General features: G+C 49.0%; 1 protein-coding gene across 1 annotated transcript in view; it reads right to left on the bottom strand.

Annotated features, from left to right (window-relative positions):
* Positions 1 to 13,540: 13,540 nt before the first annotated feature.
* The window catches only part of LOC101754296 (BTB/POZ and MATH domain-containing protein 2-like), a 37,862-nt gene continuing 34,917 nt past the window's right edge, over positions 13,541 to 16,485 (bottom strand). Inside the window, exons 2-3 of the mRNA XM_004980417.2 lie at positions 13,734 to 13,878; positions 13,541 to 13,657 (exon numbers count right to left, since the gene is read on the bottom strand). Coding sequence (XP_004980474.2) covers positions 13,541 to 13,657; positions 13,734 to 13,878 — 262 coding nt within the window. The remainder of the gene's footprint in view (positions 13,658 to 13,733; positions 13,879 to 16,485) is intronic.

Raw genomic sequence — 16,485 nt, 5'->3', positions numbered from 1 at the left:
CAGCTTCAAAGAAACTCCATCCAACCGAACTCGAGATCCTAGAAAACAAGTCGGGGTCCACAAAGGTGAAACCCGCAAGCGAGCAAGACTTCAAACCAGTTGATCTCCAGACGGGTGACTCCTCCAAGACAGCCCTGATTGGAACAGGGCTAGATCCTAAATAAGAATCCACGCTCATCAGTTCCTTTGGGCTAACCATGATATCTTCGCTTGGAAACCAGCTGACATGCCCGGTGTGCCCAAGGAGCTGATCGAGCACTCTCTAAATGTTGATAACAAAGCTACTCCAAAACGGCAACGACTCCGCAGGTTCGCTCAAGACAGACGAGAAGCAATCAAAAAAGAGCTTGCCAAGCTACTCGCGACAGGGTTCATCAAAGAAGTCTTTCACCCTGACTGGCTAGCCAATCCTGTGCTCGTTCGCAAGAAAAACAACAAGTGGAGAATGTGCGTCAACTACACCGACCTCAACAAACACTGTCCAAAAGACCCTTTCGGACTACCCCGGATCGACCAAGTAGTCAACTCTACTACTGGGTGTGCTTTACTATGTTTTCTCAACTATTACTCAAGCTATCACCAGATAAGCCTCAAATAAGAAGATCAAGCTAAAACAGCCTTCATCACACCATTTGGAGCTTTCTGCTACAAGAAAATGTCCTTCGGACTAAAAAACGCAGGGGCAACCGATCAACGAGCTATACAGATGTGCTTCGAAAAGCAACTCCACCGCAATGTCGAAGCTTATGTGGACGAGGTAGTCATCAAAACAAGAAACCAGGAGGAACTCATCGCCGATCTGGAGGAAACCTTCTGTAGTCTACGAGCTTTCCGATGGAAACTCAATCCTACTAAATGCGTCTTCGGAGTACCTTCTGGCAAGTTACTCGGGTTCATCATTAGCCATTGCGGCATTGAGGCCAACCCGAAAAAAATATCTGCCATCACAAACATGCAAGCACTAGCTAGCATCAAGGATGTGCAGAAACTCACAGGCTGCATGGCAGCTCTCAATCGTTTCATCTCGAGACTCGGAGAACGGGGACTACCCTTCTTCAAGCTTCTTAAATGACAGGACAAGTTCAAATGGACAGAAGAGGCAGACAAGGCACTAACGCAACTCAAAGACTTTCTGTCCAAGCCTCCTGTACTCACTGCTCCATCTCCAAATGAAGAGTTGCTCCTATACATAGCAGATACTACTCATGTTGTCAGCATGGCAATAGTAGTTGAACAGTCTGAACCAGGCCACATTTACAATGTCCAAAGACCTGTGTACTTCATCAGTGAAGTACTCTCGGACTCCAAAACTCGGTACTCACCGATACAGAAACTCTTATATGCAATTTTGCTCACCTCATGAAAACTGCGTCATTATTTCCAAGAACACAGCATCACAGTCATATCTGACTTCCCGCTCGGCGAAATTCTCAACAACAGAGATGCTGGGTAGAATCTCCAAATGGGCAGTTGAACTCGGAGCTCTAACCTTGGACTTCAAGCCAAGGACAGCTATCAAGTCTCAGGCTTTGGTCGACTTCGTGGCTGAATGGACTGAGAATCAGGTGCCAACACCAGTCGAGAGGCCAGAGCACTGGGTAATGTATTTTGACTGATCCCTCAAACATGAAGGAGCTGGCATAGGCGTACTTCTCATCTCCCCAAAGGGAGACCAACTCAAGTACATACTGCAAATCTTCTAGGAAGCCTCAAACAATGAAGCCGAGTACGAAGCACTACTACACGGCCTTCACCTCGCAATTTCCCTCGGCATCAAACAACTACTGGTATACAGTGACTCTCTAGTCATCATGAACCAAGTCAATGACGAGTAGGACTGAAACAAGGACAACATGGACGCTTACTGCAAAGAAGTCCACAAACTGGAAAACAAGTTTTCGGGCTTGGAATTTCATCACATCGTCCGTGACAACAGCGTAGCCACTGACGTGCTATCAAAAATGGGCTCAACTCGTGCAGAGGTCCCAGCAGGAATTTTTCGTACACGAACTGCACAAACCGTCCATACCTGAACAAGTTACACCTCCAGTAGTCCTGACTACTGACATCACTCGAGAAATCATGATGATAGAACTTGACTGGAGGACACCCTTCATCGACTACATCAAGGATCACAAGTTACCTTCTGACAAAAATCAAGCTAAGAAAATTTCCCGACGAGGCAAAAACTACGTGCTAGTCGGAGATAGGCTCTATAGATAAAGTGCATCCTCAGGGGTACACATGAAGTGTGTTACCCGTGAAGACGACCAAGAAATTCTAGATGAAATTCACAAAGGGATCTGCGGCAACCATGCATCCTCCCGAACAATAGTCGACAAGGCCTTCAGAGCAGGTTTTTACTAACCAATGGCTTTGACTGACGCAAAACAGTTAGTTCATAAGTGCAAAGGCTGTCAATTCTTCACTAAACAACAACATGTCCCCGCCTACAAGCTAGTCACAATACCTCCAACATGGCCGTTTGCCTGCTGGGGGCTCGACATGATAGGGCCAGTACCAACTGCGCTAGAAGGATTCAACTGAGTACTCATAGCAATCGACAAAGTCACCAAGTGGATCGAGGTCAAACCAGTCACTTGCCCCAAGGCAGATCGAGTCCTCGACTTCTTGGATGAAATCATACATCAATATGGCTTTCCTAATAGAATCATCACAAACCTAGGGTCCAACTTCAACAATCACGACTTCTGGGAATACTGCGAGAATAGTGGAATTAACATCCACTATGTCTCGGTTGCTCACCCATGAGCCAATGGACAAGTCGAGCGTGCCAGCGGTATGATACTTGAAGCTCTTAAGAAACGACAACATGACATCGGCAACACAAAAGGAGGCAAATGGCTCAAGGAATTACCCAATGCTCTATGGGGACTACGAACCCAACCATGCAAGACTACTGGGCTCTCTCCCTATTTCCTCGTATATGGCTTAGAAGCTATATTACCCGCAGACGTCATGTGGCAATCTCCCTCAGTAGAACAATACGATGAAGAAATGTCAGAAGAAACAAGACGAACAGATCTAGACAGTCTAGAAGAAGCAAGATGCGCAGTGCTAGTACAATCTGCCAGATACCTTGATGGGTTAAGGCGTAATCACGACCGCAACATCAAATAAAGATCTTTTAACTTAGACGACATGGTCCTCAAATGAATCCAAGACACGTCAGGGTTACATAAACTCAAGTCACCATGGGAAGGCCCTTACATTGTATCCAGGGTTACGGGGCCCGGATCTTACAGACTACAAGAGCTCTCAGGAGAACAAGTACCAAACTCTTGGAATATAGAACACCTCTGTCGCTACTACCCATAGTAGATGAGAGAACTCGAGTCATCGCTTCAAAGCAAAAACTCATGTCAACTACTCGAGCCAACAGCTCAATTACCGACTACAAGATATACTACTCTTGACCCAAGATTACCAATTCAACAAGCATTCCAGCTCTGGTACATAGCCTCAAAGGCAGAGTAATTTCTTACTCAAATCCAAAGTTACACACGAGTAAAAGTACTCGGAGTACAATACAAAAGGACTCCAAGCAACTGCCTACTGGCGGGCTGCATTTAAGCCTCAGGCTTTTACAATATCACAATGCCACTCAGGTCTGCCGACTACCTACACGCAAGGAAGCTGTGCAAAACACAGCCATATCCAGGTCCTCTACCCAAGGCAACACCAGGTACTCCTGCACCGCCCCTGCCTTGACAGCGGCAACGATGAATCCCGCGTGTTGAGCAAAGAAGGAAACAAGGCTGCTTTTTTGCTAGCCTTGTCGAGCCAACCTACTCTATGGCCACACCTCCACCTCTAAGTGAGCGGGATAAAGACCGCGGCACTCATCACCCATCACTTCTGAGTTCCAGCGCGTACTCGGCTGGATCACGAGCTGCAAGATGAGGCGCGCGATGCACCCTCCTACGAGGATTCTTCTAGCATCGCGGCTATCCCTACGAGTGCTAGAGTCTGTGGAGGGAAGGTGGCTCCAATCTACGAGGAATCTTCTAGCACCGGTGCACTCTTTGACAGTTCTCTAGACTCAAACAACAGAAACCGAAGGCAATCCATCGCTACTCAAAAGCTTGATTCGGGTCGACCTCCAGGATTCGTACTATTCCTATGAAGCGAGGGAAGAGCGAGGCCTAGGATTAGGAATTGGCTGTAACCACCAACCACCCAGGAGTTACTATGCGCTTGTGATCGATAAGTCTGGATGACCTCTGACTTTGCCCACGTGAAAGCATTCATGCCACAAAGGACAAAAGAGTACAGTACACCCGTGCACGCTCTATTCAAAGAGTAACAAAGCAGGGTACTCAACTACATCGTGACTACTCCAACTCAGTCCTCAGACTACTTCCGCCAAGCATGGTCTGCGCCCAAGGCGGATCCTTGTCTTGGGGGCCCAGATGAGTCCGACCCCCTACACCCGGGGTCGGGCAATACAGAGCCTTCCACTAAGGGGTTGGGCGTGTTCGACCCCGAGACCCATGGTCGGGCGAGGCGGAGTAAAATGCTCCTTGCCCATGACAAGTCAGAACCTCTTCAAACAACAAAGTATGGACAAGTATTCATCTCTCAGACAAAATATCGCTCAAAGTACTCGGAAGTTTATAAGAATACATAAAAGCTCAAGGTTCCTCCAGAGATACAAATTCAGACATCTTTGACACGATTGGCTCAGCCTCCTCGAGGTACTGTGCATAGGCTTCCTCTGTACAGTTGCGAGCAACGCCGTCACCAGCCGCCGACAAATCTGCCCTCGGGTAGTATGACTTGACCACAGCAAGGACTTGTTTGCAAAAAGCCTTGCAGAGGCCGGCCACCTTACCCGGAGCAGTCTTCAAGCGCTCGACTAGTGATCGAGGTCTTGCGTCCTCTTCCAAGGGGGCAATCGCATTCACCAAGTCTTAAGCGGCATCAGTTAACTCTTGGAGCTCGCCTCGAAGTCTTCCTACGGTCTGGGCATGATCTCTGCATGCCACCATGGCCATAGCAAGCATCACTCCATTCTGGATCTTCCTATCTCGCTGATGCTTGCAGGCAGCCTGTGCTTCCGTCAGCGCAGCCCGAAGATGTTCAGCCTCATCCGCCACTCGGTCGTGCGCGTTCCTCCAGTCAAGGAGTTGGCTACTCACAGCAGCCTCCTTCCTCTTGAGCTCTGCAAAAACGACCAAGTTCAAATAACCGACTACAGTCAGAGATACTCATAACATGGACAGTTCTCACCTTGATACTTTTTATGCAAAGACTTGTAGTGGCTCTCCAGTTTCTACTGCAAGACTTCGTGATCTCACCGCTCAACGACAAAGGATTTCGCTCCATCTTCATGAACCCTCAGGGATTCCGTAAGCTGGGCACACTCCTACTCCAATTGTTTGTTTCACTCCTGAAGGGCCCGAGTGTTCCTTTGCGTCCTATCATACAGATCCTGCAAAGCAAAGCAAACAGTTAAGTCCCTTAGTTACTAAATCTGTTAGACAAGCGAAGAAAACGCACCTGGAAGCTTTGAAAAATATCGACAGCTCTCTGGAACTCCGACTCAGATGGAAGCCCAAGTATGGGATCCTATGTACTCTTCACAACATGAGGAGCTGCACCCAAGGCGGTACCTAAGAGAATAACATCAGTCACCTCAATACTACGACTACAATACCAAAACCACGGCTACATACCTGGAGCAGCTGGTTCCTTGGATTTCTCCACATCCACTACAGACAAAGCTTCGCCAGTTGACGCCAACAAAGATACATTCCCAGAACCCAAAGCAGTGGAGGGATCTTCCACCGAGCGGATCACTTCTTGGAGCATAGACATGGTAGCTCCAAGGCGACTAGCATCAACTCCGGATACTTCTTCGACAGACAAATCCTCCAAAGGAGCGGAAAGAGTAGTTGGGGGACACGTCTCTACTCCTTCCTCTACAGGGATAGTCTCCTTCGCATCCCTACATCAAAATATAGTCAGCACATGGCTTCAAGAAAGCTCAAAGATACAGACCAAGGATAAACAACTCACCGAGTTGATCGTGGCAGTAATCGCACACGCTTCTTCTCAGCAATAGGCGACCGAGTACTCGGCACCACGGAAGCAGGTGCTGGCATTGTCTTCTCACCAAGACCTGGAAAAAATAGGGTCAAGACTAGAACCAACTCAGACTAACAAATAATAGTCGGGAAGCAAGCTCACCACTAGTGATCACATTGGATAACAAAGAACCAGTAGCAACTACTGGTGATACCTCCTTTGCAACGTCAGCCCCTCCAGCTCGAGGGCTACTCCAGCATCTGCTAGCGGTACCTCCTCTGGCACTTTCTCAACAGACGCATCATCAATGCCCTGGGCGGTCACGACTACTTCATCCGAAGTAGCCTCATCGTCACCAAGCGCCGCGTGGTCAGCCTTTTGAGACAGATAGAGTGATCAAAAGATTACGAGTTAAAATCCATCAGCTACAAGTGAGTACACGACTACATACCATGGCACCCTGAGACTTCTGAGGAGGAGAAGTCGAGGCAGACTTAGCAGCAGACCTCTTGCGGACTACTCGGCGTTTCTTCACAGGAGGAGAGGGCTCATCGTCTGACTCCTCAACAACAGATTCTTCTTCTTCTAACTGCACCAGATAGCCAGCAAGGACTCGGGACTACAAAAAGAAGTCGATATTCAAACAAATATCCCAAAAGTTCAAAAAGTACAAGTCAAAGTGAAAGGTCATACCACTTCTGGCTGATACCAAGCATCAAACTGACGAAGAGTTGAAGGAATAACTGGTACTCCTTGATAGTTCCTAAAGAACTTGGCTAGCAGCGCCTCAACATCATCATCAGAAATATCATCCGGAGACATACGTGACGGGTCATTAAAACCCGAGTACTCCCCACCCAAGTGAGCCCGTTTTTGCAAGGGCTGAATTCTTCTCTTGAGAAAGCTGGCCGCCACATGAACCCCAGTCAAATCGACTGCTTTCAACTCGGCAATCTAGTGTAGCAAGTGGTCGAGCTCTGGGGTATCTTCAGGCTCACTCACCCAATTCTCTACGTGCTTTGGCGCGTGACCAGTAACCACTGGCAAGCGAGAATTATGGTTCCCAATATAGAACCACCTCGTTTTCCACTCCCCATGGGAGTCAGTCAAATTGTAGTCAATGTACGCGCTCGAGTTCCTGACTTGGAACCCAACACCCCAAAGACCTCCGTCCTAAGTGCACTAGGATGAGGCTTGCAGCAAAACAATTTCCTAAACAGTTTAAGGCTAGGAGGAACTCCCAAGTAAACTTCACTAAGGTGCACAAAAAATGACATGTGCAGTACACCATTGGGGTTCAAGTGTACAAGTTGAAGCTTGTAGTACTCGAGGATACCTCTGAAGAAGTCAGAGGTAGGCACGGCCAGTCCCCTCTCCACAAAATGAGCAAGCATAACCGTCTCATTCGGGTGCTTCTCAAACTGTCATGCGTCAGCAAAGGTAGGCCTCCACTTGAGTACCTTCCTTGCCTGCAGAAGCTTGGCATCAACAAGCGCCTGAACGGTCGCCTCCTTCATCACAGAATGCTACCACGTCGCTCTAGGCGGCAGCGGCGCAGTCTGGTTTGTCGGCCCCACCTTCAACGCCGGCAACACCAGCTCCTTCCCCTTCTTTGACTTCACCTTGCCCGCCACTGGAGCCTTGCCCTGAGCCTTCTCAGGTTTCTTCCATATCTTCTTGGTGTGCATCCACCGACTTCAGCCACAGCAAAATGCACTCAACCTCGGATCTCTCTCAAAAGAGCAGCAATGGCGGCGGCGGCGCTAGACAATTGCGATGGCGCAAATGAGGAACGGAAAAGCAGGAGAAGAAGAAAAGTAGATCTGTTACAATGGTGTGTAAACCTAACCGAAAGGGGGCCCTCCAGTTATATCTCCGTCGCCCCCGGATTCCAAGCGTAAGTTACGCAACGGAAAGGTTTTAAACAGATTTAATGCCATAAACACTCAACGGCTACTCCTATCAATGGGTTTTGACCACTTTAACGACAAAAATTGCCTAAGTGCTCGGGGGCTGCGGGTACCGTACCCGATGGTCAGAATTTTCTTTTTCGGATTACCAAGAGTAAAAAGGCCAAGAAGTAGGATTGACCCTAAGCTTGACTCTTTGACTCAACCTAAGGGTCGGGGGCTACTCCATATGGAGTGCGATTGTCATCGCACTACCATATAAAATCCTTGGAACAAGAAGCAAATCGAAGGAGCAAGAAGAGTACCTTCTAGCCACGCGACAATACTCGAGCACTCCGGACACTACAACCTCTACGACGAACTACTCGGGTAGTGCCCACAGTACTCGAGAATGTGGCGCATGACTACAAAGTACTCGAGGGCTTGTCGGGCATGCACCCCAGGCCCACGAGTAGACCCTGAACTGCCCACTAAGGGACATACTCGGATATGATCAATACAAAGGAATAGGTGTATCCCACTCGGACTAGTCTAGTATGTAAATAGAAACTACTCGGGCCATATCGAGTAGAACTCTGTAATCGCACTCGACTAGGTCTCGGACTTGTAACCCTGCCCTCCCATGTATATAAGAGCGGGCAGGGACCCCCCTCAAACAAGAATAACTCCAAGTGCATCTAAGATCAATACAAACAAACACACAGGACGTAGGGTATTACGCGATCTAGCGGCCCGAACTTGTCTAAATCGTGTTCCTTGCATCACCATTGACTCCTTGATTCTCGATGGCCCTTACCCTATAAAAGACCACCTAGGGTACCCCTAGGCGGGTTGCCGGTCTAAAACACCGACACATAGTATGACACATCTACTTCTAGATACTTTGTAGCTCAGGTGCTTATGCATCCCACTCACTCATCCACACCTGTGCTTCCCAGGATCATCAACGCAAGAAATAAGAGCAGCACGGACATCCCTTGACTAATGGTGGAGGCAAATGCGTTGAGGTCCTCCAGTATCTTGCCACCCCAGAACTAGTAATAAAGATCTGTAAGATCTAGGATATCATGAGAGGGGAAAGGGGGAGAACTCACATGGGCCGAAGAAGAAGACGATTTGGAGGCACCATGGTGGATGCACATGATGCGGCCAATGTAGAGATTTCGCTGCAGCTCGACACGTCAAGTGAGTGGCGGCGTTGGTGTTGACAGGGAGGCAGAGTGGCACCACCGGACGAGAATGCAAAGGGACAGCGGCATCAGACGGGAAGGTGGGCCATGGCGCCGGTTGGGAAGGCTGACAGACGGCAGCAATTGGACGGAGTGGTGGGGGCTTGGCAAGTTGGCACTAGCTTTCCTCGAGTCGCTTCGGTGGCGATGGCACTCAGTGTTGGAGGTGTGCCCTAAAGGCAATCATAGAGATGATGAATTCCATTGTATCCATGTTTTATATTGTGTTCCTTGAATATCCATTAAAGGCTACTTGAATTGATTTGCAATTATGTGAATTGTGTGTGAAACTCTTTACTTGTATGGTTATTCTAAAAGTTGTCCCTAGTTGGAGTTCATGTGAGGACACACATGAATATTAGGCTAGCACATGTATTAGTTGATGACTATGTTTCACAAGTCATGGACATGAAGATGTCAAACTAATAATGTGAGCATGTGTAGAGACATGTGCTAGGACTGACCCAACGCGAGTTACATAATTCTCTCTTTACACAATGTGTACGCTTTGTCCTTAGACCTGAGATTGTCGCATGTACTCAAGATGTGGATCGACTTACTTAGGGGCTATTAAATGCTACACCGTAATTGGGTAGTTATAAAGGTACCTTTCAGGTTTGTCAAGAAGCATGCTGTGAGGCATGGTCAGTCAAGATGGAATTTACCCCTCTCTATTTGAGAGAGATATCTCTGGGCCCCTTGAGTGATCAGATTCGGAAATGCATGGCCATGCTATGTGAGGTTAAGAGTTAACCTAGAGAGGGATTCCGAATCACAGCATCGAGAAAGAGTGGTTGGCTTGGAGCTAGACCAAATATCGTGAGGCAAAGGGAATAGCATGTACGTGATGTTGTGATGGTTCGTCTGATATGATCTTCGTGTGCGTATAGGAGTTGGTATGTCTTGCTAGAGGCCGCTACCAACTATTGGGCAAGTAGGAGTACTCGCGCCATGTCTATATGTATACGAACCTATAGGGTCACGCACTTAAGGGGCTGGAAGCCTAATGAGGATTTGATCCGAATTGGGCTAGGTTTAGGAGTACTAATGGGCCTCGGACCTAGAGGCCCGTTAGGACCTCTATATATATTGAGGGGTGGGGGTGGCTTAGGGTTTTGTCCCTTTTTACACGAGCAGCAATCGCGCCTCCCACGCCCTCGCCTTGTTGCACTCGTGGACCTAGCAGCCCAGCTTGCGACGCTTCCTCCCCGCACATTTGGATACCTTGGAGGTGTTGCATCTGCAGCACTTGGACGAGCTACCGCACGAGAGCCTGACGAGCCGATGAGGAGCTTGACGAGCCACCGCACGAGGAGGACGCCGCTGCACGTGGATGAGCTGCTGAGGAGCTGCTGGACGTGGACATGTTCGACTACACTGCCCCGACGCGCTTCATCAACTTCCGCATCTGCGCGTCTAGTGGTAATCCTGTGATCCATATACGATAGTTTTTCTGGTTTACGTGGTAGAAAATTTTGTTTTGCGCTAGCATAGCCTACCTTGTAACCCTTCACTCAGGGAAGCGTCGTTCGGGCCCTCGAGGTGGGGAGGGCTCGGTCGGGGAGAACTCGTGGATTGGATCAAGTGGCCACATCTCATGGGCTCCTATATGACGGGACGACTTCCGTGGTCAGTTCCCCCTTCCCCGCATGGGCTTCCATGCCTCGGAAAACGAGGGGACCCCAGCGGGATTCGAGTTTCCAAAGTCATCCTTAGGGTGTCACAGTCTCTTCACATGGAATGGAGAAGTGGAACATAGGGTGAAATTTTGCAGTGTCCCATGGATCGATAGCAAGCAATTGAAGGGCACAGTGACGAGTTGGCAGATGGATGTAAAAACAGAGGGTACTGGTGAGGAGTTGACAGACAGATGAACACATGGTACTGGGGCAACGGATATATGAAAAAATTGTCGCCCAATTGGTCTTTTTAGTAGTATAGGGAAATAGAACATGATGTTTTGTTCATCTTTCTATCTGAGTTTTTTGTTTATACGTTTTCTTTGTCCTCCAAATTGTGAACAGCATGAATTGCTAATCAGTGTATAGTTTTCAATTTTCTTTTTCATTCTCCACAATGCAAATATGATTGTTTGTCACCCCTCTAGTTTAGTCAAATGCGAAAGCACAATTTTTGAAGTATAAACAGGACGATGTCAGTTGTGTTTTAGCTATTTCATTATGGTAGAAGAAAAAAATGGGATTCCAAGAAAAAATAGAAAGATAGCAAACAATTTTTAATGGACCAATATTGTATAACAATCTACACGAGCAACAGACACTACAGGAAACAGGGAAGATGCCGAGTGCCAGGGGTACTCGACGAAGGCCTCAAAACACTTGGCAAAGCGTTTGCCGAGTGTTACACTCGGCATCTGACACTCGGCAAAGATTTTAACAGCAAACAGAACTTTGCCGAGTGTCAAATGTCGGGCACTCGGCAAATATCTTTGCCGAGTGTCAGTAAACACTCGGTAAAAAAAACCATCGGCGAAGACGGAGTAACAACACAGCACGGTGACGGGGGCTTTGCCGAGTGCTTCATAGAAAGGCACTCGGCAAAGGCCAGCACGTTTGCCGAGTGCCACGTCGAAACACTGAGCAAAGTATAGCAAATTTGCCGAGTGTCACCTGGACACACTCGGCAAAGTGTCGCGTACAGACCTGTTTTTATTGCCTCTTTGCTAAGTGTATAAGCGGATACACTTGGCAAAACTACGACACTCGGTGAAACATTAACAGAAAATGACAGAAATAGCCGCTTTGCCGAGTGTATAAACCAAAACACTCGGCAAAGTGGCAAAATCCCCCCTGTTTTTATTGCTTTCTTACGTATAAAGGACCCCTTTCAAACAAAAATCACAGGCATGTATATTACATCACAGGCATATAATAAGCATCACAGACATATATTTTAGGTCACATGCACATAAATCACCGAGTACATGTTCTAGTTTCAACAAACCACAATTCCACAAGTATATGTTCAAGATTAAACAAGTAGTTCAGAAAAAATGCATAAGTCAGTGAGGTGGCATCCCTGTGAACCGCTGTGACAAATCTGGGTCTTGAGCTTGGGAATTCGAAGCCATCGATTGATTCTGCACATAAAAGAAGACGTGTGAGACAAGATTGATATCATTTGAGCTAAATAAGTCATCTTTGAGCAAACTAAGTCATTTGAGGTAACTAAGTCATGTTTGAGCTAACTAAGTCAAGTATTGAAACTAAAGTTCAAGTGACTCACAGGAGTATGTGTGGGTGGCTGAGGTGGAGGGAATATCATCGGTGGCTGTGGTAGTGGTGTACCCATACTCGTAGCAGTAGCGAAATTTTGCATGTATTGAAACATTTCTTCCATCCTCAACTGATTTTCTTCGTCCATCCTCTGACGCTCGGCCTCCATCCTCTGCCGAACCATTCGCTCCACCCTCACCTCCATCTCCTGTTGTTGCCTCTCCACTTGGGCCTACAATTTTTCATCGCAATATTCCAATGCAAAGGTAAAGTATATAACAACCAATGAACGATGAATGAAATAGAAAGAACCTGAAGAGCCTCCATTTGAAACTGTGCAATGGTCGGCCGTGGGCGTATCGCTGGCCTTGAGTCCGTGCTCCTTGCTCGGATCTGAGAGAGACTGGGACTAGAGGTCGTGTCGATTACACTATCACCAATCCAATACCGGCCATGCTTCTTCCCTCCTCCCACCCTCATCACCACTTCTCCATCTAGATCCTGGGTGCTCGGATCGTAATCTGGCCCATGAATCTCCGTTGCCATCATTGTGTAGGAGGTGATGCAGCTATGGATGCTAGGATCAGAGTACGCCTTGGGCAGGTCGTCCAGGTTCACGTCGATGTTGGCCGTTGCCTTACCCTTTTTGGATAGAATCCATCCCTTGAACTGGGACCAAGGTTGGCCATCATGTGAGGACGACTACGGACAAAATACAAAATCATTAGAAATTTTGCTGAATTGAGCATTAGACAAAAGAAATGAATTCACGTACCCATTTTTCCCTATACTCATCAAGTCTCAAGCTGCCCTAATGGTGTGATGCACCTCGCATCATCAAACGCCGCTGACGGCAACCAAGGTGGTTCTCCAACCACCCGGGCTCGACCCACACGTCCACTATCCTTTCCTAGCACTGCATGTGCGCCCGGCAACACCACGCAGGCACCGACATCATCAAGTGTGACATGTGAAAAAAGAAATTAAGCGTGATTATTGTCAAATAAAGTAAGTATCAACATTCTATATTTACCGTCATGAATTGGTCCTTGGTCAGGTTCATTGTCCTTGCCTCATCTTTTTTTACTTTCATATTTCTATGTTGAGCGTAGAATTAGATGATGGCTTGGATGCGCGACTCGTAGTGCATATCCTTCACAAGCTTCTTGGCAACCTCATCACAGATGGCATTCACCCGGGCCTCGAAACCCTCCTGGCATCTGTAGAAGTCCTGCATATATATAGAGGTGTATATAGTTGTTATTTCAAGATTGTACAGTACAGGTGATGTATTGAGAAATACTTACCCACAGCTCACCCTTCACCTGCAATGCCTTGTTTGGGAATGACCTATTTTCACGGTCAGCAAAGTCATCGGCAGCGACGTAGTGGTCCCACGTGTAGGCCGGCTCCACCCGTCCACCGCGCTCGACCAAGCCCGGGAAGTGTATCCTGCACAACAGGCCAAGGATGCCGTTGACCTTGCGGTTGTGATCACCCCCACTGAGCTTAATCCAACTCCTGCACAAGTGATCAATTATTAGTTTCCATTGTAATTTTCAACACATTAAATGAAATATTATTCAGAACATCTAAAGTCACGCACCGCTTCCCATTGGGTTGAATCAGCGGGCGTCTGTGGAAAGGTATCAGTCGAGCCGGGAGGGACGATGGACCTCGCAACCAGATCTGGGTCTGTGAACCCCCTGCCTCCCCCTCCTCCCCCTCCTGCTCCTGCTCCTGCCCCTCCTGCTCCTGCTCCTACTCCTGCACTTGCTCCTCCTGCTCCTCTTCCTCATCACCAGAGCCGTGCGCGGAAGGTATCTCCTCCTCAGATGCCGACTCTATTTCAGGCGACGGGTGCCTCGGCCCTTTACCCTTCCCTCGACCCCTGCCTCGAGTCTGGACCTCTTCCTCGACCTCTGCCCCACCCCTGCCTCAACCCCTACATCCACTCTTCCCTCGACCTCTTCCTGAAGAAAACCCTGAAGAGGACCCTGAAGCTTTATGTAACGACCTTGGTTGATCAACTGAGTTAATCTTCAACCGAAAGTCTCTAATCCCTCTATCTCACCTCCCTGGAGCTTAAGTGCTCCAAAACTAGTTCTTAGTCCTGACCCCTGAGAACCCAACCAAAACCGCCGGTTCCTTCTGAGTCCCCCAAAGGCAGTGTTCCTTTCAATCTTGGAGCTGTGGAACAACCGAGACTAACTGGTGGACCCGAAATCCTTCTCCCCGGATCTCTCGAGGTAGACGTGCCCGAGCAGCATGCGCCCGCTTCAGAGCTTCCCCACCGCGTGGCTTGATCTCTCCGACGCCCGCCGCAACATGATGGATCCACTAGCCCTCCTCCCCAATCGCAGCGGGAGCCCCTCTGCAACCCTTTCTGCCTCGCCTCGTCTCGCTCGTGCCCTCGCCAGCCGTGCCAAGGTGCCCCGTCACCGCCGTGGCAGAGTTTTGCCGCTGCTGCGTCAGACCGCCTCGTGACCTGTGCCCATCATCTCGCCGGATCCCCGGCTGCAAGACCCGATGCCTTCTGGTTTTCCCGCCTCTCCACAGTTGCGCCGCCCACGAGCTCACTCCACGACGATACCTCCCTCGCCAACCCCGACTCCGGCAGCGACAACTCCTTTTTTTTCCACCTCGCTAGTAATGTGCCCTGGCAGTGCCGCTGTTTCGCGCTCGCCCGTGCCGTCGCTCTTCCTGTCACTTCGCCTGCTGCAACCTCGCTTACAACGCCTTCCCTCCGGTCACACGCCTGTCAAGTTGCCACCCTCAAATCCACCGCTCGATGCGACCAGGCTATGCTCGCCTCCACCAAATCCAAACCCCGGCAAAACCGCACCTGCGCCGCCCTGTCTCCAGTGCCAAATAGCCGAAGACTCTATCTCCAAGGTCCTATTCCGCCGCCCATCGCCGCTCAATCGCCGCCATAGCTGCGCACTCCATCCTTTTTCTTTCCGGTCTTCGTGCAGCTCAATCTATCTCTCTTCCGCGCCGCTATAAAAGGGAATGCCAGAGTCCCACCGGAGTTCCTCCGCCATTGCTGTTTCATTGCCCCTACTCTGAGAGCACTTGAGCACTCCCACTGAGCTCTTGAGAGATTTCCCTCTTCGCTCAAGTCCGCTTCTCCCCAATCCACCCAGCCGTCTGCTCCTCCTGCTGTGCTAGAGCTTCCTTGTTGCCCACAAAAAGCTCCGCCGCTGCCAGAGCATTGTCCAACCTCGCCGCCGCCCAAGCCTTAGTGCTTTAGTCTTTCCACCCAAGTTTGCTCCTTCCCGACCCCAAGCTTCACCTATAAACCTGAAGGTAAGCTGCCGACCCCTTTCCGGTTCGCCCGACCCCTTTTCCGTCTCGCCCGACCCTGTCTGTTTTGCCAACCCTTATCACCTCGCTCGAGGACTCGGCGGTATCCTTTTCCTTGACCTGAGGGTATCTGTGCAAAATATCGGGGACTCCCCGGTGTTAAGTCTAAGGACCCCGACACAGTTATTCCTTAACTTTCAAGGTCAGATCCTAAGTTTATCCCCATCCGACCCTTTTATCTTGTTCTCCCCAACTAAAGTGAACTTCCCCCACCTTTTCTGTAGCTTGCTACAAGTGTCTGAGCCTTCACGTGCAAGTGTTGTTGAAATAACCGTCTAAACACTAACCCCTGCATTTGCATTCGTGTAGAGTTAGATCTCGATGACGGCAACTACGAGCTACACCCGGCGCCCGAAGACCGAGCTGTAGCTGAGCTGCCAATTCCAGAAGCCGAAGCAGCACCAGCTGAGGACCAGTTCACCTCCTCTCCGCTTGAAGGCAAGCCCCGGAGCATGAACCCATCTTTCCAAACTTGCGCATGCCTTCCTTCTCATGATTGTGCATTTATGTATCGGAGTTGTTTGTAACCATAGATGCATGCCATAGTTCCTTTGAAATGTACACTAGTCTGTTGGGTCGAGTAGTTGCAATGCTTAAATAGGAATCGGTAAAAGCCGAGTGATTTCCTGTCACTCGCGAGTTATATGAGTTGGTTGTTTTCATCTGTTAGAACTATAAGGACAATGGACACGG

This window comes from Setaria italica, chromosome VIII (genome assembly GCF_000263155.2).
Source record: "Setaria italica strain Yugu1 chromosome VIII, Setaria_italica_v2.0, whole genome shotgun sequence".
Taxonomy (NCBI): Eukaryota; Viridiplantae; Streptophyta; class Magnoliopsida; order Poales; family Poaceae; genus Setaria; species Setaria italica.
Note: the sequence above shows the minus strand (reverse complement) of the source record. Positions and strands in the feature narration are given on the sequence as shown.